This window comes from Varanus komodoensis, unplaced genomic scaffold, assembly GCF_004798865.1.
Source record: "Varanus komodoensis strain SLA01 unplaced genomic scaffold, ASM479886v1 scaffold1, whole genome shotgun sequence".
Taxonomy (NCBI): domain Eukaryota; kingdom Metazoa; phylum Chordata; class Lepidosauria; order Squamata; family Varanidae; genus Varanus; species Varanus komodoensis.
Genome location: NW_025335268.1, coordinates 57,655,552 through 57,679,386, shown reverse-complemented (window position 1 = coordinate 57,679,386; position 23,835 = coordinate 57,655,552). Strand labels below are relative to the sequence as shown.

At 40.2% G+C, this 23,835-nt stretch overlaps 2 protein-coding genes and 1 long non-coding RNA gene across 3 annotated transcripts in view; 2 read left to right on the top strand and 1 right to left on the bottom strand.

Moving 5' to 3' along the window:
* Positions 1-14,186, top strand: LOC123021718. The gene is made up of 11 exons (XM_044426756.1): positions 1-2,352; positions 2,661-2,864; positions 4,410-4,602; positions 6,357-6,484; positions 6,726-6,926; positions 7,329-7,450; positions 8,449-8,677; positions 9,819-10,021; positions 11,272-11,433; positions 12,826-12,916; positions 13,755-14,186. The coding sequence occupies exons 1-11, from the start codon at positions 2,290-2,292 to the stop codon at positions 13,977-13,979; spliced, it is 1,821 nt and encodes a 606-aa protein (XP_044282691.1). The 5' UTR covers positions 1-2,289; the 3' UTR covers positions 13,980-14,186.
* On the bottom strand, positions 5,371-23,747 carry LOC123021724. Its single transcript, XR_006414385.1, has 4 exons — positions 23,004-23,747; positions 11,382-11,507; positions 9,555-9,597; positions 5,371-6,466 (listed from the first exon to the last, which is right to left on the bottom strand). It is a non-coding gene; the product is annotated as an uncharacterized LOC123021724 (long non-coding RNA).
* Positions 13,778-23,835, top strand: part of LOC123021697 (coiled-coil domain-containing protein 162-like) — a 16,107-nt gene continuing 6,049 nt past the window's right edge. Inside the window, exons 1-5 of the mRNA XM_044426719.1 lie at positions 13,778-13,895; positions 18,069-18,180; positions 18,717-18,766; positions 21,704-21,880; positions 23,085-23,202. Of these exons, the coding sequence (XP_044282654.1) occupies positions 18,121-18,180; positions 18,717-18,766; positions 21,704-21,880; positions 23,085-23,202 (405 nt within the window). The 5' untranslated portion in view covers positions 13,778-13,895; positions 18,069-18,120. The remainder of the gene's footprint in view (positions 13,896-18,068; positions 18,181-18,716; positions 18,767-21,703; positions 21,881-23,084; positions 23,203-23,835) is intronic.

Below are 23,835 nucleotides of genomic sequence, written 5' to 3'. Positions count from 1 at the left end.
AGCCTGATCTAACTTACAGGGTGGTTTTGAGAATCAAATGAAGAGGAGGAAGACTATGTAAGCTACCTTATGTTCCTAAAGAGGAAAAAAGAAGAAATGAAGGTATTACAATAAATAAAATAATGAATGAATTTTTGTTCAATGGCTATCCTGATTGGTATCATCTAAGTCATCCTATTATTTATCATGCACATTATTACATGAGCTTTAATCAGTGTCTTACATGGTCTGTGTTCCTTCCCAGTTTTTCTTGATGGTTTTGCAGTGCCAATCACTGCCTCAGCTTAAAAATGGTTGTAGATTTTGAAAATCCAAAAGAAAAAAAAAGCACAACATGTGGCTTTCAAGCTAGCTTGCAGAACTCTCCATCAGGCATCTGGCCAGGGCGGCTTATTTTATATTGTATGTTTGTATTTTATTCTAATGTTTATATTTTTAATTTATTATTATTATTATTTAATTTATTGTTGTAAGCCTCCCCGAGGCTTCGGCGAATGGGGCAGCATAAAAATGTTTTAATAAATAAATAAAGGAAGACAAAGGTAGAGGAGAAAAGAAAAAGATGTTGCTGTATGATGGCACATTAAAAGCCCAATATGCAAAATGTTACTTTCTAGAAATGGTAATTCAACAAACACGCAGTGGACTGATGATATTGGACTGTCTTCAGTGCAAAAGATCACAGTGCAAATCCCCCCACTTCTTCTGTGGCATCCTGGAAGAAGTGGGGTTTGCACATCCTTCATCTTGCCTGCCTCTCCCAGAGACCCAGGTAACCTCCAGGCCAGGCCACACAGCTTCAGGAAGGGTGTGAGTGGGGCCGTAGAAGAAATTTAAGACTTCATCAGCAAGATGGGCATTCTCTGTGGGCCCAAGGTTGTTCACCTGGAGACTATCCACCCAGAGATTCCTTTGTTCATTGTTTACTTATAGATAACACCAAAAAATTAAAATGTGTATTTATGTGTTCGACCCTAATAACTAGTCATTTACTATGGGCAGGAACAACAAACAATTGATGATGACACTGATGATGTTAATAGTCCTGCTGTAGTAATCAGTGATAGAGGCTTGGATAATGCCAACCTTAATAAGGGTTCCACTTTTTCAAGAAAGAAGAAAGATCCAAGGTAAAACTCTCACTGCTGGCTCTCTATGTGCTGTGCTTATTTCTTCACGTGACATTGGAAATATATATTGTAAAGTATATCTGTGTAATGTACAATTTATGAGCAGCAGAAGTTCTGGGTTCCTAACTGGGACATTCTTCTCACAGCTGTATGTGTGTATATACTTTCTGGTAAAAAGTACAGCTGACCCTAGGTTATTTCGTGCAAGGACTAATAAGGAACACTCCCACTGGGACCCATGCTAGCACCTTGTTCCATTTCTTAGCTGCTTCCCTTTCATGGGCTGTGCTACCAAAGCACCACACAATCAAAGGCAAGACCCACATTAATCCTGCCTTTTGTGTGCACCTGCCTCAGCTTTCTTTGCTACCCACAGTAGCCCTGCATGCTGTAATAACCTCTTAAGACTCCCACAGCATGCCATGTCCATCTGCGTTCAATAAATGAACGTAGGAGCCTGCATCTTTATGCACTTGATACAACACAGTCTTTGTACTACCAGTGTATGGTTTTCTCTCCTTCTGCTTCTCCTCTTGCACTTGGTCGCGGTACAGGCACCAGTATTTAGGCAGGCTTGCACACTGAAAATTCCCTATCTTTTCCATTTCTTTTGCATATTAAATAAATATATAGACCACCTTTTAGAACACGGGCATCTTTACCTTTCATTCCTACTTGCTTGGATTCCTTTGTTCATCCTAGCCCACTGTTGGCTGGGCAGCAAAATTAAAATTCTTCCTGCTTCAGTAGATGGGGTGATGGTTAGTGATGGAAGGAATGGAGCAGGTGGCATACCACTTGCACTCCATATGCATTGCAAAGGTTAAACATGCCCTATCTGGATTGAAGCCCCTCAGTCCTAACTGGCACATTAACGCCTTTCCTACACAAGTATGACTGCATTTAAACACTGCTATGCATATATTTTCCTTCATCACTGGTAATGCTAATGTGGTGCAGAATATCATATGTAAGTAATTTCAATGGGGAGTTCATTTTGAGAAAGCAAATAAAGAGATTGTTTTAATTTAGAAATCTCTTTGAAGATCAGTGACTGAATTAAGTTTCTTCTTCCTGGGAAAATAAATGTAGTTACACCACCACCTTGCAGCTGCTGGGGTTAGATGAGGACTTGGATGCCAGTGACAAGGACCTGACCATGAGGAAAGGTGCTTACTCGAGTCTCCTCTGTTTGCGTCACTTGAGAATCAGAGAACTGCAGGTAAAAACATCTGCAAAAAACACATACCTGAGTTATATTGTACAAGGCTGCTAAGGCAGCATGAATCTGGAGGGTGGTAGGTCAGTAGAAGAGCACTTGCTTTGCATGTGGAAAGCCCCAGTTTCTGATCCTGGTAACTTCATCAGAGAGGCTGGGGAAAAAACACTGCCTGAAACCTGGACAGGCACTGCCAGTCAGCCTCAACAATACCATGAATTCAAGGTGGAATCATCATGCTATTGTTGTTACTTGGCTTTTTTTTTTTGTTACAATATCATTACTTCCACCTTCAAATGTATTTGTACTAGAGAATTAGCTTGGGAATCCTCAACTACTTCAGATCCATTGAAAGAACCCTTACAATCAGCACCTCAGGTCTTGCATTGAGTTCTGGTCATCTGATCTCCACTGCTGAAGATTCCTCTTGGATAAATGCAGCAAAAGGCGGTGCTGGTGCTTTTGGTGGTCTTGCCTCACATTCCTATATGCATAATACACCAGCTGACTATAAGGTGAGAAACTGGATTACTTCCTAAAACATCTACATAGATGTACAACTAAATAATAAAAAGTTGCAACTCTAGAATCAAGGGAGAACTTTTAGAAGTCCCAAACTGGAGCCTTAAAGGAAATCCTCAGCTTGGGTATACTGATGACAAACTGTATTTATCTAGGCTGATAAGGCATGGACTGAAAATCTAAGCCCACAAGCCCTGTGTGGAAATGTCTGTAGGAATTATGTGTCTGATACAGAGCTGTTCTTCCTTATCTGCCATTTAAAGGTGGAAAGAGACAGCATCTTTTCTTAGAAGTGTCCCACTAATCTCACTGGGTTATCATCCCTGGTAAGGGTGCTTCGGACTGCAGCCTTGTAGTTGTCTGTTCTACAGATTTGTCCAGCATTCTAAATTTACCTCTAACCAGAAACTTGGCTGTTTGGCTTCTGTTGTGTCAAGGGCGGAGAGAAAGATGGAAAACCAAATAAGCCCGTATCTGTGTGCAAAGTCCTTTCATACACACCTGAGTTGATGCTGATTTTCCCATTCAGGCTACAGCTTCTTACACCCAAACCTTGAGCAGGGAAGTCCTCCAAGCCCTGTCTCCTTGAAGAAGCAGAATAGGCTCTGCAAACCAGTTGTGGAGTATGATGTGGAAACCTAGACCATTGTGGCGTGAATCACACATCTTGTTCCATATCAGCCAGTTATGGGTTCTGCAGTAAAAGTGGAAGAGGCTGATGCACTGCTGGTAGCAGCTGGTAGCACAAACTCATGCATAGGATTCTGTCATTTTTCAAACAATTGGGTTATTGTCATATGCAAACAATGACCTGACCTGTTTCAAACAAAACCAAACCCAGAATATGGGTTGTTCCTAAATCATGGGGTTTTCTGTTGTGTGTACACAGCTGCACTAACAAATCATGGCTTGCTAACCATGAACAACCCATGTTTTGTCTAGCTGATAATCAAATGGTGTTTTATTTTGGAGTTGTTTCTCTCCTTGTTTGCTAGCAACCTCACTGTAGTCTAAATGCCTCTGTAGTACTGTAAAACTGTCATATGTGGTGCATTACAATCATTACTGTCTTTTACCAGTCTCGCCCACTGCCTCAGTAGTTTAACACAAGCCATGAACAACCCACAGTTCTGGGTTCACACATAGTGACAACTCAAGGCTTAAGCAACCCATATCATGTACAAATGTACAAACCCAGCCTCCATCAAGAAATGATTTTTACTTTGTTTCTCTTTAATTATGGAAACTTATCCCAACATTTCAGAGGCTAATTAAATACAGACAGAAATTTGGGCCAGCATTCTTCCCACACAAAGCAAACCCTGCTTCCACTTCCAAAGTTATATTACCAATCAGAATTGAATCTCCCCATTCCCCAACCCTGTAGCCTGTTGAATCGCATCCCTCCAAACTTCTCTAAAGCCCTTGAAGGTGCCTTCTTAATTCCATATACAAAAAAGCATGATTTTATTGAGTATTACCTGTTGAACTGGCTTCATAATTTCTTTTCTTTTTAAAAAAAATCTGTCACTGCACAGGTTCACAATGCACAATTTATGGAGTTTGCTGAGGTAGAAAATCACGATGATTTCTACACTACAGAAGGAGTATACATCCATACACAGGATCAGAGAGGGGCTTTTGTGATGTATGATTTAGCTCTCCAAGACTTGAAAGAGCTAGAAAAACAGCTTTTGCTTGTGGCAACCCAGTACATTGAGGCAGACAAAGGTATGGTGGCTGTGCAGACATAGCTCTGAGATACCTTCAACACACCTGTCAGCACAGTGCTTGCATAGTCACTGTGTAAACTGAGTAGAAACAGGTAGCTGCTTTTGATCAAGCACCTGCAGTCCCTTTTCCTTGTTTCCTTGTTTACAAGCAATTTTAGCAAGCAGTTAATCACACTGAAAAAATGAGGCACTGGCCTTCAGCTGCTACACTATCTTCATTTAATTTCCTATGTGGCCCAAAGGCATTCTGGGAAGATGAAAGAAAAGTGGCAGAGCCCCTGGTAGCCAGCTCTCCACTTTCTAGCATGCCTGTAGTAATATATATGGTCAGCCATTATCCCAATTCCCCTTATACAAATCTAGGTATGATTGCACTAAAAATAATGTATACAGTTCAGATCACAGCATTTAAAAAGGATATTATAAAGCTGGAAAAAGAACAGAAAAGAGCCATTAAAATGTTCAAGAGACTGGAACAACTCCCCTGTGTGAAAAGGTTACCATAGCTGGAATTGTTTTGCTTAGAAAAAGGATGAGTAAGGGGAGACATGATAGATATATACAAAATTATATATGGTATGGAGAAAGTAGATAGATATTTTCCTCCCTTTCCATAAGAATATAACCTGGGGTCATCCCATGAAGCTGACTGGTAGCAGATTCAAGGAAGTATTTCTTCATACAATGCATAAACGATTCACTTCTACAAGAGTAGTGATGGCCATCAATTTGGCTGTTTTAAAAGGGGATAGGGCAATTTCATGGAAGAGAAGGCTATCAATTTCTTCTAGTACTATGCTACAGTTGCTATGGAACATAAGTGCTGTGGAACATGGGTGGAAAGGTGCTATTACTCTCATGTTCTGCTTGAGGGTCTCCCATGGGCAACTGGTTGGCCACTGTGAGAACAGGATGCTGCGAGGAGTAGGTGGACTCTTGTTCAGATCTGGCACAACTCTTCTTCCTTTTCTTAGGTCATTCTTTCAACTCATTCAGCATTAGCAGAAGTCTGCTGAATGTTCTGCATGTGCAAATGTAATTTTAGCTGAATTGTGCTCTTGCACATAATTTAGAATGTAGTTTCCACCAGCACAACATCATTTACACTAGTGGAATGACTCATATTTCTCTATTATGAATTAATGAGAAAAGCCATACTGGATCAGACCAATAGTCCATCTAGTCTAGCGCTCTGTCCCCACGGTGGCAAAACAGCTTTACCACAGGATCCCTCCAACAGGATGGGTGACAGACCTCCCTCTGCCCAAGCTCCTCAGCAACTGGTAAGGCATACGCACCACCTCTGGTAAAGGAGGTAGCACATAGCCAGCCAGCCACTCACTGATAGCCTCCTCTTCCATGAATCTATCCACTCCCCTTTTAAAGCCATCCATTTTGGTGGGCATCACTCCTTTCTGTGGCAAGGTTAGTGAATGCTGAGGGAGGTGCCTCAGGATTACGTGATGTCTTCAGATGCCAGCTGGGAACTCCAGGTGTAGGTTCACAACAGTTAGATTATGTGAGAACTCTAATAGTGCCCAACTGAATTTGGTGGCCTCTGAAACCTTTATGTGTATGTAGACTGCTGATTTATGTTGTGTGAATTCTTTTACCAAATGAATATGCAGAGGTATGGAAGTGGGGACAGGATTCATTTTCATCTTTTGAATCAGCATCGTTAACTTAAATTGTTTGTGGTTTCTTAGCCTGGTGGTTTTTGTGAAATTGTCTGTTGTGCTTTTTCCTTCTGAGGCTACAAGGTGTGCAGTGAGCCCCGCTGTCAGGGCTTCTCTGAGTGGGCACATGCGTCAGCAGATCGATCTGCAGTACTGCTCGACCTTTGGACTTGTGAAACAGCTTTCCTGGAAAATAAATGGCAGGTATCAAGATCCATGCTTTTTAAAATTAAGAACTTTATAATCACTGCAGTAAATTGTGTGTGTTTAAGAGACAAAAGTATGAGGTATGAACCAGCAAATGATAGGCCAAAAAATCTTCCCTCAGAGCAACTTCTTTGGTATTTCTTTTTATTGAGAGCTCTCCATTACTATCATATGAAATTAAAGCATTTTTTAAAAAATAAAGTAAACCTTTCTTGGTTTGTTTCAAATGTCTTTTCAGCTTGTGGATAGTTACTTTGAAGTGTACCAACATGCTTTGGATTCAGAGGAAAGATTTGCTTTGGTTCAAGTAATAACGGACATCATGCATAGGCGCCCTCGATTTGATTTCCACCTTGGGTATTTTGTAAACACCTATCAAGATGAGTGTGTTTGCCTTAAGCTTCACCTACAGTTGGTGAAGGACATATTGAACCAACAGGTGAGTAGATTGTGAGTTTATGTGAGATAGAACTAGTGCTCCTTTGAAGCACTTTGAAGCACTTTGAGTTGGTACGAAGGTCAGCTTTAGAACCAGTTCTCAAGGCAACAAAAGCTACTCAATTGCACAGGAAAATAAAATTTTAGTTTGGTCCAGTGTTCATGCCAGAGCAATTGTATAACCACAATGTTAAAATAGGTACACTGTTTACCTAATGTTTTTTAGATAGTGGGAGAAAAGACAAAAGTTATGTTCACTAGCGACCTCAACCTACACAGTTTGCCACCCCATCTTCCTACAACATTGTTGTAACTTGCTGGAAATGTTGTTAGATACCTTCCAGAAAGCTTGCAGGAATTGCTGCATTTTATTTCAAGAGTTTTTTCTTTGTTTAACTTTCAGATAGATAGCCAGCGTGAATATAACCGTAAGGTTTGGCGTGATGGCCCCAAAGGTGGCATCTGTGAATTTGGTTTGCCTCCATATATAGTTCCAAAGCAATTAATTGCTGTGAATAATAGTCCGTGAGTAATATTTGTGTCTCTGTAATGGAGCCCACCTTTTCTTTCTTTCTTAATCAAAATCATACACAAAAGTCCCACCCTTACCCATTTGAATTACTCTGGTTAAAGTAAGCTAATCAAGCTGGGTGGCTGAATAGCTTTGTTAGTCAGCTGTATCGCCACTCTCATGCTTAATGTAACATTTTTACCTGCATGCATGTAAGTGTTTATACATATATGATTTGTTGTGGATTAATAAGATAATTGCACACAATCATGTTTTCTAACTCTATAATACCTTCCATTATATAAAGTTTTTTGTGGGTTTTTAAAAAAGATTCTATAATGAATTGATCTATTTCAAGTTGCTCAGACTGTCACAATCGTGGCTGTCCTCAAAGTGAAGGGCATCTTATAAGTGTGAGTTTTTATTTTCTTCATTGGTTTGCTTAGTGTGCAATCCTATGGCCTCCAGACATCATCTGTGAGGCCATAGGATTATTTGGAGTCTCAGCTCTGAGATCCTCAGGACAAGGCCCTGCTCTGTCCAGCTTCTAGCTGGCATGGAATGAGACATGCTGGCTGTCTCTCTTGTAACAGGGTCTCAGAGAGTTGTGCCAGGAGCAAAAAGGAGAGGAGGTTGGGACCAAGGCTGTACACAGTTTCTTGTTGGCATCCAGCCTCCTTCCTTCCCTTGCCTTGACCCTTTGACCACTGACAGCTGAAAATGGCTGTCTAGATAAAATACCTGGCTGAAGGCATGGGGACAGTGGAGAATGCTGCTGGCATACCTCTTTTCAGGCACAGGATGCATATAAGCCTCTGAGTTCATGGGCTTACATGCATTTAGGGCACAGCACAGAATTGTACCCCTCTTTATCTTGGCTTCCTTTATTTTGACCTTGACTGTGAATATGATAATCTGAAAGTTTGGCTTACTTGTCTCTTTTGACACAAGAACATTTTCTTTTGGTCATGTACTGCCTATTTATTTTTTATCTTTCCTCCCTTTTCTAAAGTACCGCTTTGAAGAATGTTTATTTATTGGAGTTCCATCCCTCCCTTGGCCTGGTGTCTTTAATTCCTAAAGCTCTGGCTCATGTCCTCCAGGAGTTCCAGCAAATCTGTTGGCCAAGGACAGCCAGTGAGGCAATTAATCTGGAGAAATGTGTACTTCAACTTGCACTGGATGCTTGGCTGACTATGGAAAGTCCAGAGTGTTTTTATGGCTCCCAGCTTCAGAAAGATGTACGTTTGTCTTCTTTCTCATTTTTTGTTCTGGTGATTTTTAAAACTTCCTTGAAGTAACTTGGGCTGTGGTGTTATACATAACCCTTGGCATTGAATTAAATGGGACTTATTTCTGAGCAGACATGCATAAGGTTGTGCTGCTTCCATGTCCCTGCTGTCCTGCTGATGACTCAACACAGTCACGATGCTTATAACAAAGGAGCGCCAGTAAGATCCTGGCAATACCCTGTGCACCATAGTTTGGTTCCTTGCATGGCAGGGTTGAATATAGCATGAACTCTGAAAGGATTTGTATTTTTGAGCTGGGCAATTATTTGTTGCACTCTTAGAAGGAGCTGATTTCTAAATGGATGCATCAAATGTTCTATAAGGCTGAAGTAAGGTACATAATTGAGCATTTCCTACAATTATGCTCACCTGCTTCCTCAGATGATTTCGGAAGGTCCTCTTGCATGACCTGCTGCCACCTATTTGGCTGTCAGGAACATGTAAGAGATTGTTGAGCCTGGTTTGAGGTGGAACGCCTCACATCAGAAGAGCCATTTTGCTCTCACCCTTCCACCCAAATTTGATGTATTTCTTCCCACAGGCAATTGACCTGCTGGGTATTTACTTATATTGGCTTTTCTCACTGACTTCCAATGACTCTTGTCTTTATATTAACTGTTGTGCTTGTATGCAATTCTTTTTTGTTATTAATATTATGCTTGTTTTATTTTATTAGTTTTATTGACTGTTTTTGATGAGCTTCTGAAGCAGAACATGAACAATGTTTTTAATAAAATAAAAATAAATAAAATCAGTTTTTCCCTATGATAGGCAATAGTAAGAAGCAATCCCAGCACTAACAATTTTAGCAAAAATTTTAAGTTACCTGTTTTAGTCTTTAGTTTCAGTCATCCCATAATGCAAGACACCTTTTTCCCATAATGGGAATAAGGAGAAAACAAAATATAGGATGGTGAGAAAAGGACAGTCTATGCATAAAATACAATTTATTTTTTCCAAAAATAAATTCCCTTTCAATAAAATACTTTGATGGTAGAAAATAAATATATATTTAATAGAATTTCATTTATACAATAAATAAAATAAATAATCTGATTTAATGTTTTTAAGTAGTATCTTTTTCTGATAGTTATTCTCAGATATTCTGGTTGAAGATCCTTCTCTTATCAGAGACATTGCTTTGTCTGCACTGAATTCAATAACAGAGGAAGAACAGAAATGGAGCAAAGAAAAACAAGCTTATATCCCAAATGTCTTCTTAAGACTCCTTGAACTTTTAACCCTTCGTCATCGATTGATAGATGCAGCAGCAGAGAGTGCACACCTGGGCAGGTTAGCAAAGACAACACAGGAAGTTTTGTTGAAACCTCTGTGAAAAACCATTTGCCCTAAATGTTTTCTTTTTGTTAATCTTTGGGGTATTATTTATTTCTTACTATATTTATATCCCACTTCTTTTCCTCCAAGGAAGCCAAGGCAGTTTACATGGTTTTCTTTCTATCCAGTTTATCCTCACAACAACCCTGTGAAGTAGGTTAGGCTGAGTGTCAGTGATTGGCTGGAGTGATGCTTCGTACTTAAAAGATCTGAGACTCATACTGACAGGACACCCAACCACACAAATTTGCATATGATAATTTACATGTTCTGTGTAATCTCTGTGTGTGTCTTTAAAGACCTTCTCCTGTATGGATACCCCATTTGTAAAAAGGAATGCATGAAAAGGGGAGAGGAGGGCATTTGGTTTCAGTATATGGAGCAGGGGGAAAGATTTGAGGGGGTGAGGCAGCAGGAGATGTTGCACATGTGGGAATGAAGTGGATTATTCAAGAGGACCAGGTGCAAGAGAGATCACCTGGTCCACTGTACCTTTGTTTCAGCGCGTGCCATGGCAGATGCTGTCCGCACACCCTGAGACTTGGAGCTCTAGTCCTAATGGACCACTCTCTAGCACAGCCATTGGTGTCTAGCCCAATGGTCCCCAGTGAACTTCATGGCTGAGTGGGGACTTGAACCTCCACCTCCTGAGCCCCAGTGCAACGCTCTAACCACTGCTCTACAGGGTTTTATATTTTGGTAAAAGGGCACATTCCAATCTACCAATACTATTGGCCTTTTGTTGACATATAGATCTCACCTGTCTTCAGAAACCACTGTTGATCAATATGTCTTTTTAATCTATTTCATCACCAATTGAAATGTCTAACCTGCTCCTCTTGCATCCAGATAAAGTATGTCTTTTAAACACTATCTTCCATATGATGGGTGTAGAAGCTGTGACCCTTACAATGTCCATTGATGCCAGCTCCTTTCAGCTCACTCAGAATGATTGTGCTTGGGAGCTGAGGTCCAGCAATACCTGAATGGTTATAGGTCACCTTCTAAACTCCAGAGGTGTTGATTCAAAAAAAAAAAAAAAAAAACCTGGCTCACAAAATTGAAGTGTATCTAACAAAGCAAGAACTGCAGTGTTTTATGCTGGCAGTGGCTAAACAACTATTTCAGGGCTAATAAAACTAGGCAGTATACAGCTCAATCTATCAACTGTACAGATAACACTGCATATACTATTATCTGTTTAGACTGTACAAAGAATTTGCAGGAGAAATGGGCTTTGATGAGTTCCATTTGTACTTAAGACCTGTGTACTTTGAGTTTGCAACTCACAAAGAGGAAGCTGACCAGTGCTCACCGATATTCATTACTTCTCTTCTCTCTGAGCACAAGGACAACAGTGTGGATAGGTAAGCCAGAGCCTTGTGGATATTTCAGTAAATGGGAGACTTCTCACAACGTGGCAACACAGCCTGCAAATAAACTACACAATATGGGTTATTTGTAGAACAATTGATTGCTTGACTACTCACTCCAGGAACATAAACAAGGTCTATATGTCATGAACTTTGGTTTCTAGATGCTAGGCATGAAAAGGTAAAAGGCACATGCTGCTACACATCTGGCCACAGAAACGTGAATGGCAAGCAAAAGATAATGCAGACCCTTCCCTGCTGAGATCTCACAAGCAACAAACACAGGCTCACTGAAGTCACTGGTCTGTGCCTGCAATGACCAAATCAGGTGTAACACAGATGTTGCACTGCTGTGCCAGTAGCCTGGCCTTTCTCAGTGGTTAGAGCAGCTGTCCAGCAGGGCTGGCCCTTCTGTTAGGCAGAAGGAGGTAGACCCTGAAATAGCAGATGCTGGGAAGGGGCGGCAAGGTATGGAGGAGGCTACCATTCCATCATTAGTGTTGGAGAAATACTCACTGGCCAGTCCATGGGAATATTGTATATGGAATGGAAAGGGGTGCCGCCTCCTCCTTGTTTCTGGCAGCAAAATGTCTTGGGCCATCCCTGCAGTCTCCCTGCTAATTTAGATCCTAGACATAGTTGTACACCTCTGGCTATAGCCTCTGTTCAGGAGGCAGACTTGTAGCTTATTTTGGAATATTAGTTCAATTAAGCAAAAGGATGAAATGCAGAATTGAAATTATCCTTTCTAACTCTTCTTATGCAGACATGTACTTTAATGCAGGTATCATGGCACCCTTCAGCTGTGTTAAATCACAACTCCCATCTTTTCCACTTAGTAGGGCCATGATGGCTGGAGAGAATGGGAGCTATACCCAACATGACTGAAGGTGGTAGCCAAGGCTGCTTTAGTTATTATTGTTTAGATTGCCTTATTCCATTCTTTCTTTGTTTTCAGTTATTCTAAATGATTTTTACTAGTAGGGCAGTATATGCATGGTATTAATAAACAGTGGGTTGTATGATTTATCAGAATCACTCATCAGAAATCTCCAGTAGCATTCAGAAACTATTAACTTGAAATCAATATGAATAAATATATCATACCTCTCAAATATCCCTCTTTGTAAGGGAGAGCCCACAATTATCTTTATTTTTAACTACCTCTTATATATACTCTGGACTGGCCAGTATTTGGGAATATGTCCAATGTTTGCTCTCCTTAAATGATATAAATGGAAAAATGTTCTGAGGAAGGAGTGAAGGCTGACATTCCTTGTAGTCCAAAAGAAAGCAGCACATTTTCATTTTTCTTTCTAGGTTGAAGTTTAATTTCTAAGTTTGTATTTTTGTTTCTGAGTAATTTGGAAATTTTCCTTCTTACAGATACATTCCATCCAACTTAACGTTAAGCATCGAGGATATTGACAATCAAATTGGAAAGTTTAGCTTTCGTACAAGAGAGAGCTTTCTTCAGGTGACTAAACTATTTTTCCAGTCAGTCTCAACTATGTAAAATTAATACTTTTCTCCCCACTCCCACTTGCTACCTCCCATTTTTGTTTTGTGTTGAATCATTTATATATGTGAACCAGCAATATTTTGAGTTCTTTTTAATCACAACTTGAAAATGTAAGTCAACCATTGTACACAAGGTTGACAGTAGGAAAAATTCTGTACCTTATGGCATGTGCATTCTGAACAATGTGCAGTGTGGATCCATGCAATTAATTAATATCATACACACACAGTTTTATAGCTTTAAGCACCTTGTAAGATCCAACCAAAGTGAAAAGCTACAATGGCAGTATGCAACATTTTAAAGCAATAAAATCTCAGCACATTTTAAAATCATGCAAGTGACCTAGAAAATCTGTTATAGAATAGCCTTCCCCAACCTGGTGCCATGCTAGCTGAGATTGATAGGAGGTACAGTCTAACATATCTGGATGATGTCAAGTTGAGGAATTTTGTTATAAATTGATGATGTCAAGTTGAGGAATTTTGTTATAAATTGGTTGTTATAAATTAATTGAAAAACCCACCTGTTCTTACTCAGGACAGCAATGCACTTGATCAGAAATGGTTTTGGGGTGGGGTGGGGAAACCAAAATCAAATTATCCTTAAGTCATATGGATTTGTTATCTGGTTATGGTTTATTGTATCTGAATGCTGATGAAAAGATTCTATCTTCGTACAAGTTTATAGCCCCTCCAGTGAATCTAAGATACATACACCTATGCCAGGAAAGAATTTTGTACTTCCTCCTCCTCCTCCTCATTTGATTTCTAATCTTTTTATTTTCATCCTTCAGCTTTTATGGAAGCACTATGGAGTAGAAAACTTGCAGACTGCTCTCGCTTGTCAAGTTGTTCATAAAAATGCTCTCCTTGCTGCTGTTCAACAGGCTGCATTTTGCCCCATGATGCAGGTCACACGCCCTGTGGACATGAAGGTTAGGATTCTCTCTTTACCTCTGCCCACCAAAGGCCAAGTTACAGAGTACACAGAGCTCCAGGTAACTTTTGCTGACCTTTAAAATGAAAAGCAGCCACAGCAGGTTGCAGAAAGACAAGGAAAAGTTAGGAAAGGTGGTGTATGTGTAACTTTGTCCTTACTGGACATCTTTCCTCTCCTCGATTTCTTCCTTCATTCTGATTCCCTGCACTCTTGCACATATACAAGTTCTTGTATCTCTTCCTTGAGGAAAGAACAATATCCTGAGAAGATATTGGAGAAGAAAAACAACTGGCATAAACAGTGGTACACCACGAACCCCATTTGACCATCTCTGCCTCTGAGTAGGGCAGGGGTGCAGAACCTCCACCCTGTACCACCCCTTGGAGTTCCTTTTGGGGATGGGGCTTGGGTTCCAAGGCCCATATCCTGGAGGACATCCCTTGAAGGGCATCCCAACTGCTATCCCTCATCTAAGATTGGTGTTATATAGCAGTTGGGACGAGTGAGGTGGTGAAACTCCCCTGTGCAAAGCAAGAGCAAATGCTTTTGTTCCCCGATAATTAGGATTGAGAGCCCAGCTCTAACCCTGGATGTCCCTTCAGCTATAACATATGAGAACTCAAGCATCCTCTAAGATCCCCCAAAGACTCTTTAGATAGGCATTCTGTGCTGAAGGGGGTAAAATTAAGAAGTGGTGTCATTCCACCAGTTTGCAGGCAATTGATTTGTTCCTGCAAATTCTTAAAGACCTAACTACTTATGGGCATGCCCCTGCTGGAACCTTTTTGGCTGAGGAATAAGGTAAAAATAGTTATATTAATTCTGCTCTCACAGTGGCCAAACAGATGCCTATAGGAAGTCGACATTCAAAGCATAAGTGCAACAGTGCCCTCCCAGTCCTACTTCCCAGCAGGCAGCATCCAGAGGAATACTAGAGGAACCAGTGTGGTGTCCTGGTCAGAGTGCCAAACTGGGCCCAAGGAGATAGGTTCCTAGTCCCCATACAGCCATGAAACTCGCTTGGCCAGACACTGACTCTCAGTCTAAGCTACCTCAGAGGGTTGTTATGAGGATAACATGGAGAAGAAGAGGATATGGAAGCCACTTTGGGTTCTTTGTGAAAAGAAAAATGGAAGTATATAAATGCAATAAATAAAAAAGTCTCTGATTCTGGAGAATGGATGACAACTACTTTTTCCCCATATAAGGCAATTAATACATTATTTATTTAATATATTACATTTACTAGAAGGATCTTAGAATGCTAAATCTCCTCTTATTTTATCCTCACAACATTACTGTGAGGTAGATTAAGCCAAAAGACAGTTCCTGGCCCAAGGTTACTGCGTGAGTTTCACAGCCTAGGAAACCTGGATCTCCCCTGCTGTAGTTGGACATTTTAACCCACCTTTCCCAAACTTTCTGCCTTACAGATATCTTGAACCACAACTCCCATAATGCTGGGATTTCTGGAAGTTGTAATCCAGAACACCTGGATATCACAAGGTTGGGAAAGGCTGTTCTAACTACTAGACCACACTGGAATCCTCTGACAAGAATGATTAATTGCCAGGGCTTATTATTTTAGGCAACTGGCTTGTTTCTGCTGATTCTTCATTGTGCATTTGCTCCTGCTGTTGTATTTATTTGAAAGTTTCTAAATGCTAAAAGCAGTGCACATACTTAATATGAAAGAAGATAATTATAGGAGACATTTGAGGCATTTCAGTTAACATCTTAATATGTATTATAAATTTTTAGCTAAGGAAACAAGGAAATAATAAAATGCCCCTTGAGTAATCTTCTGTTAGCCCTTGATTTAAGCATTAATTAAATCATCTATTGTATTTGTTCTTCAAAATCATCTGAGGATGATTCAATATGCATATGTCAAACAGTCTTCTTATTTTTGCCTCCAGACAATATTCATGTTGTTTATTAAAATACATCTGTACTTAATATATTAAAAATCCCTAAGTGGTTCTTATTACAATACAATAGAACCACTCAGATAAAATAATAAACAAAGCCCTAGGAATATCACAATACTATAATAAACAGGGTTTTAGCAGAGTTTCGCATGTGCCAGGGAAATCCTGTGTAAAATTAAGAGGCATTCTTAGGAAGCATTTGAAGTTTGCCACCTTTTCTGCCTCTTGAACAACGTGTGGGAGAACAGTCCAACAGGTATGTGCTACCATTGAGATGGTCTGCTTAGGTATTTTGCCTGGTGATATTCCATTGGCTGCCAAATTACCAGTTAGGCCTCTTCAGAAACAACTGAAAAGGTTTAGCTAGGAATCTTGGCCTCCAGTAGCCTGGGGCCGTGCATGTCAACAGCAAAAGCTTGAGGATAGCACAGAAATGAATAGGCAGTCACTGCAGTTCTTTTAAATACAGGTATAATATGTATATTTCTAGGTGCTCCATGGGACATCTCAGTTTCTGCATTCTGCACTAGGGGTAGCTTTCAAACCAGGCATAAGGGCAGCCTCATAATTTCATCTTTCAAAGGCCAATATGAGTTCAGTGTTGATATTTCTTTTTTTTTCCGGTAACACTGAACAACATGAAATGCTTTCCAGACAGAAGTGGCCTTCTGATTATTAAATACTTTGTTACCTGTTTAATATCCTATTCTTTGAATGCAGAAAAAGCCAAACCATGTGAATTTGAAGCTGACTGGGTGGACATGCTCTTAGGCAGGGTTGGTGTTGGCGTTTGGCATGGTTAGGCCATTTTGGGTGGGTGGACAGGTACAGTTGGGTCTTTGAGAATGAATTGTGGACATTCTGATCAAATGGCTTCTATGATAGAGAGCTTGCTAGGTCATAAAATGGCTGCCATGGTGGATAAAGCCAGTCACAGAACTTTCCAAACAGTAAACTGGGGAGACTAAAGGCAAAGTAACTTGCCTGAGAACCTAAGGATATGCTAGAGGTGGGCATGGTGGTCTGTGCTTCAAAACAGAAAACTGTTTTTTTTTTTTTTTATGCCCCCAAACAGTAGTGACTTCAGCACATCAAAAGTTGACATAAAGATGGCCTTCATATGCTTTAAAATGTGGGAAATGCAGCATCCAAAGTCTTAACTACATTTCTTCCCAACCATACTTATATCTATAGAACCCTTAGCTGTTTATTTGCTCTATAAACCATAGTAACTATAAAAAGCTGATGACTTGCCTTTGATGGTATTGCAGTCGTATTGATCTGTGTAAAAGCAAAATTATGTCTCAAATATTTCAGGACAGAAGTCTCAGTGTGAGAAGTCAGAGCAGCTCAGCAAGTGGAAGAAGTTCCATAGTTGGGAATGAAATAGAATGCCAGTTCTTTGCCACAGCACCATTGTTTTCCACTAGAAACTATGCAGCAGGACACTCCAATTTAAAGAGGTAGTATAGTGTAATAGGTTACTAACTCTATTCTGAGGACACAGGTGTATTTCTATGCACAAAACTCTTGGGTGGTTAATATGAGACTACAATTCGAAACATATTTATCAGGAAGTAGAAGCCGCTGAAGCTGGAATCCCACCCTTTCTAAATAGGTGATTAGCTGTGTCAGAAACTCCTTTCAGACACATCCATGGTTCATGCAGATATGTTCCTGTTCACTGATACATTCAGTGTGACATTGTTTATGTGTGAATAATGAGCTAATGCTTTGGGGATGTGGAGTGGGATTGAAATAATCACAAAGGTCTTTTCCATTTTGTTAGGCCCTCGCTGTTGGCTTGATAAGAAATGGATGAGCCCTTAATTTATCTTATTCGCAAATTGCATTGGGGTCCTTTCCTGCCTGCAAGAGCTCATGGCTTCTGATTTGGGAAAAGGCCCCATAATTGCCATGTGACTGCTCTTATGGTATTCACACATATGCCTGCATGGTGCATGAGCACATGATGGAAAGGAGCAAGTACTGTGACTTCTTTTCCCCAAGATTGTTCAAACCCACCTGCTGGGTGCTAGGCACAGCAAATCTGCAGTACAAGGAGGCTTTCTAGATGAGGGTTACTCTGTTTAATTATGGCACAGTGCTATTGAAGTAAATGCTTAGAAAGCACAGACATGGAGTAAATATTTGTCATTCTGCTATGTGGCTTGCTTATTAACAGAATAGTGCCAGTGTTTCGTTTCCTATGGACACTATTGTCATTCATTCTCCAGGCCTCCAGAAGCTTTTGTTTCTATCCAGTTGGAGAAACAGGGTCCACGAGATATGATGCTGAACACATTCATTGAAAAGAAACAAATCCTGGGCAGTAGAATGCAAAACCCTGTAAGTGTGTGAGAACATCTTTTAGGAATTGATAGAAAAGAACCTAAGGCAGCTTAGTATAATGATTATGTTTTGGGCTTTTGAATTGTAAGAAATATCAGTGTCATGCCATTCCTATGATCAGTTAAGGAGAATGCAAGAGTCAGTGTGTGTACATAAAATAAAGCAAAATATAATCAAGCCTAACATGTTGAAACCAGATAGGTGCAAGTGGAATCATGTGGCAGGGCTTTCCTGCCTCCTCCTTCCCACTGCAATCCCCATCACTTCCTAAAAGGCTGCTGTTAATGGTCACTTGAATGTATTGGATAGGCCATGAGGAGGGAGGGAGTAATCAGAATTCAAGAAGATGCCCTTATAGAAGCAGAAGTACTTTTCCACTCACAGGAGGCCCATTTTGAATTACTGCATTAGACAAATAGTTTAAATATCTATAGAATGCCTCTATGGGATATTTTTATATATTTAATGCACATAATTTTATATTAATAATTATGTATAACTGTGAAAATCTTACGTGACATCATTTGTTGTAGGATGAAGTTGAAAGAGTCAAAAGAGACGTTATTGCTGAATATTGTCATAAGTAAGTACACAAAATATATGCAGTATATCTCCCCAAGAGTAATATGCATGAAGTTTGTTTTTGCCATTATTGGTGTTTATAAAGCAACTTAGATAGTGGGCTTGACACTATATTTGTGCAATGGTGATGCTTCTTCGGTAGCAAAGAGAAGTCCAACCAGTCTGCCTAGAGCAGTGATGGTGAACCAAGTGCCCAAACTGCAACCCAAAACCCATTTATTTGTTGCAAAATGCCAACACTACAATAAAACCTGAAAACTGAGGTTTTAGTTTAGAAAAAACAACTCACAGCCAGTCCAAGCAATTATATATATCCTTGGCAGCACACTGAACAGCCATGCAAAAGCTTGGACAAGTCGCGGCTCATGAGTCGTAGCTCGTGACATCATCCCTTGGCACCCCTGCTCCTTTCCAAGCATGCGCGTGGCCCCTATGGGTGCGATGCTGGGGTGACTTGGCTCATGTGCTGACAGAGAGGGCTCTGTGTGCCCACTGTGGCACGTGTGCCATAGGTTCACCACCACTGTTCTAACCCTACCCTGGTGCACTCCCCTAACCATAATATAGGGGTAAAATACCATTGAAAGGGGTGATTTTGAAAACGCCTTCCTTGAGTAGTTTTTCCTGCATAGCTCATCATCTGTCCATTCTAAACACATTCCAAGCATCGAAATCATGCCAGGATGCCTCATTTTTCTAACCCAAACCCTACCCTGGTGCACGCCCCTTAGCCTAATAGAGGGTGTAATTTCCATAGAAAAGAGGGTGATTTTGAAAAAGCCTTCCTTGAGTAGTTTTTCCTGCACAGCTTATCATTTTTGCCCATTCTAAACACATTCCAACCATCAAAATCATGTGCGCTGTTATCCGATGCCCGGCTGCTGGGGCGATGCTGGGGCGACTTGGCTCGTGTGCTGGCAGAGAGGGCTCTGCGTGTCCCCTGTGGCACGCATGCCATAGGTTCACCATCACTGGCCTAAAGGATTGGGCTATTAAACTGATAGATAATATTTTAATACATCCACGGTGATAAGTCAAGAATAAAACATCCTGCTAAACTGTAACAAATCAAAACATCAAACATTCTAAAAATATTGAAACAATATTGTGGGGGGGGCAAGCAACCCCCCCATCAAAAAATTGGTGTAGTGGAGTGAGGAACTCAGCAGACTGAATCACTTTTGCTGATTCTTTTGTTACAGACCTCCAAATTCCCCGTTCTTTTGAAGCTTAGCTGCATTTCTACAGTAATTTGAGGAGAGATGAATTTTCCTTGCAATATATAGTTCTCTGTTGCAATGCAAAATATTTTGGAGTGATCTGGGCAGATATGGGCAGTTAAACCCAATTCACTTTACAAAAAGACCTGCTCTCATAGAGATAAAAACTAGATCAGAACATCTATCTGCAGTTTTGTACCGTCCTTGCATGGTATGACTATGCAGGCTGCCATGATGAGCACCCACACTTCCAAATTCATTCTGTATCCCTGCATCTAAATGGATAAAAATCAATAAATGGAACTCTTGAAATGTTTGAGGTAGCACACACATGAATAAAGTAAAAATATGGGAAGTAAATTACCACAGTAACTGTTAGGCTTCTCTGTCTTCAAAAAAGAGATGTTAGTGTTATCAAGGTAGGAAAAGCATCCTGAGAATTCTGAATAAAGGGTGAAATGAATCACCTAGTACCCCTCACTCACCTCCAGTTTTTTTTACAAGATTGATTACACCTCCTACAGTACTATTTGCCAATCCTCTGTGTGCCATATCAATATGCATTTCTCAGAAATTTCCCAGATATACAGAGTAGTGAGGGAGAGAGGGAGAGAGATTTGGAGGAAATGTTCTAGTTTATCCCATGGCGCCAGTTTATTTTAGGACTATCAATAAGCACTCTTGCCTTAGGGGCACTCTGATAAACTTTATGAATAGCCTCAGAAATCTGATAGGTATACACTTTCACACCAATCCTACTCCTCCCACATTGAAAGGAGATACAAACAGCTTAACCAGGTTGCAGCAATAAGCAAAAGCAAGTGTGGACAGACCCATCGCATATCCAGTGTCCAGGCCAGCTTTGATGAAATGGCAGTTTGCTTACTAAGATGGATAACTGAAGTTTGAACTCAGTGGCTGTAGGAAGTTAGCACTTAAAATCTTTCTTGTTCACAGTGCATCCCAAAGAGGGTTTCTAGTGGGGACTGGGAGGAAAAACTGGGTTGTTCTTGGGTTGCTCTTGTTGGGTACCGGTGGTCTCCAATCTGCAAACATCCCCCCAATTGCTAATCCTAGTCCAGAGGGAGAGTTCCCAACCCACCTTGCTGCCCCTTATGATCATTTTGTTCATCCTTTAGTCCACAAAATATTAATTGAAGCTCTAATGCGATCTACACTTAGCAGAAAGTGACAAGTAACTCAGTGGGATTTACTTCTCAGTAGATAATAGGATTTCACAGAGAATGAGTGGAAACGTACTTTACAACATCCCCATTCCCCACTTGGTTAGGTAGATTTCATAGCCTGCCTGGCTAAGACTGAAACTGACACTTTGGAATGCATCACTTCACCACTGATGCTATGAAAGCCTTATGTGGATGGCTCAGGGGAATGCAAGAACACTGGCAGGATGGGATATTGGATTCAACAGACTGCAAGACATTATGCCTCTCCAGGTGTAAAAATTATATGACTGCTTTAAAACTAAAATCAACAATGGGAAGTGTATATAGTTGTCATTGATCAAATGAGGGATGCCATTATACATCACTAATGCTGAAAAGACAAACTATTTTGCAATATGCAGTTCATCCATTCCTAGCAGAAATTATGGGTTTTCCTCTTTTCCAATATTTAATAAATACCACTTTACATTTCAGTGAAAGAAAATAATAAAGCAGCAAATGCTATAAAATATTTTCTTGGTACTGTTTTAGGATGAACCATCGTATATCCCAATACTCTGTTCGAAGTCAGATCATTGCATATTACAACAGTATAAAAACGATGTTGGATGATTTCCCCAATGTGAGGGCCAAATACTTCATTATAGGGTTGCCACAAGAGAAAAAAGAAGAAAAAGAATTGAAAGAAAAACTTAAAGATGATTTCAGGTTTGTAGAGAGTTCAAAATGTTTCAGGTTATCAGGGTTTTTAATCTTGGAGCTTTACAAATCGAAAAGGATGCTTTGCCAACCATTTTAAAAATTATTTTGAATATCTATACTTATCAATATAATCATGATTGTATTATATATTTATTACTTGTATATTGCACTCTACCTCCAAGGAGTTCAAGGCAGTATACATTGTTCTCCCCTTGCAACACTCTTCTGTTACTTTATTCTCACAACAACCCTATGACCGAGACTGAAGTTAGGCTGAGAAAGAGCAACTGGTCCGAAGTTCAGCACTAACCATTACAACCTGTTTACAAAGGTCATGAGATATGATGGAAAATTCTGCTTCTGTTTATACAGAGGGAGGTTTATATAGGAAATGATAAGTGAATAAAGTGTGTATGCTCCCTTCTCAGACTGGGCTGAACATTCAGGAGCCCAAGAGTGTAAAGTACCACTGGTAAAGAGGGGGGCAAGTTGCTTGGGGTGGCTACTGTAATTTTGTCTGCTGTAATATAAGTTTTATCGTACTTATATTCATTCTGGAAAGCTTAGGGCAGCTTCTAGAGCCTTGAGTGGACCTGTCCCAACATTTCATAACTTCCACAGTGTTAAACCATCACATGTACCCAGATGTCTCTCACACAGCTGGACTTATGCTAAGGACAGCTTTGTGCTCAAGTGTGTGTAAAGGTGGCATACACATAAAAGAACTAGTGGAGGTGATACTAATTAATGATAATCCCTGCAATAGTTGATATTATGTTGTTATTTTATATCAGATGTAGGGAACCTCATTCAACCCAAGGGACAAATTCAGTTCTGGGAAAGCTCTCTGGGGCCATGTTTTAGTGGCTAAAAAGCAAAATATGAGGGACCAAAACCAAAACTGTATATGATCTTAAGGCTCGTATTGCTGGTAAATAAACCTCAGGAAAGGCATTTTCAGTCTTTCACAATGGAGGAAAACAGAACAAAATCTGAGAGCCCATCAAATCTAAGAACCCATCAAATACTAAAAAAAAAAAAAAAAACCCTGCTAAAAAAGCAGTTTCAATAAGATATTGAGCCCTGATAAAACAACTTTTTAAAATTAATGTATATGATGCAGACATACCATTTCATGAGACTCTTGGGTGCCCCAGGCCTCTGTTGCACAATTGGACAAGTAATCCAGCTTCCTTCTATAACCACTCAGATCATTCCAGCCACGACCCCATTGCTTGCTGTCTGCTGATGGACAATCCTTTCTGAACCTGTGGTTCATTCCTCACTCTTCTGAAGTCCTCTCTCTGTTTAAAATGTTACCGGAGAAGGTAAGTATATCTACAGTCTTGAATGAAAATTTTTTAGTGAAACTTTTTAATTTTATTTGGTCCTTTTTGTGTACCCAATATTGAAAATATGCATAATCTTGTTCATAACAGAAGGTGGAAAGTTGGCAACGGAATTAATTATATGCATTGTGTTCAGGTGCTGAAATGTCTTGGTTTCTAAAATGATGGGAGGCAGAGATAATCTAAGAAATTGGGTGAAGCTGGAGATAATCTTAGAAATTTGAGACCTGAGGTAGAAAATCCAAATGGATAATAACTGTTGGACAGTTATCATTTGTTGGGTAATAACTGTTGAAAATTGGTTACTCCCTGCCCTTTAATGGCAGGGCTGGTTCAGTCTTGGACACAGTATAGGTAATTTCCCAGGGATGCAAATAAATTATTGAATGAATGCATGCATGCATGCATGCTCTACTTTCCAGTCAAGGCTGTCTCCCATTTGTTGTTGTAGTTGTTAGTCGCAAAGTCGTGTCCGACCCATCGCGACCCCATGGACAACACTCCTCCAGGCCTTCCTGTCCTCCACCATCCCCCAGAGTCCACCTAAGCTCACACCAACTGCTTCAGTGACTCCATCTAGCCACCTCATCCTCTGCCGTCCCCTTCTTCTTT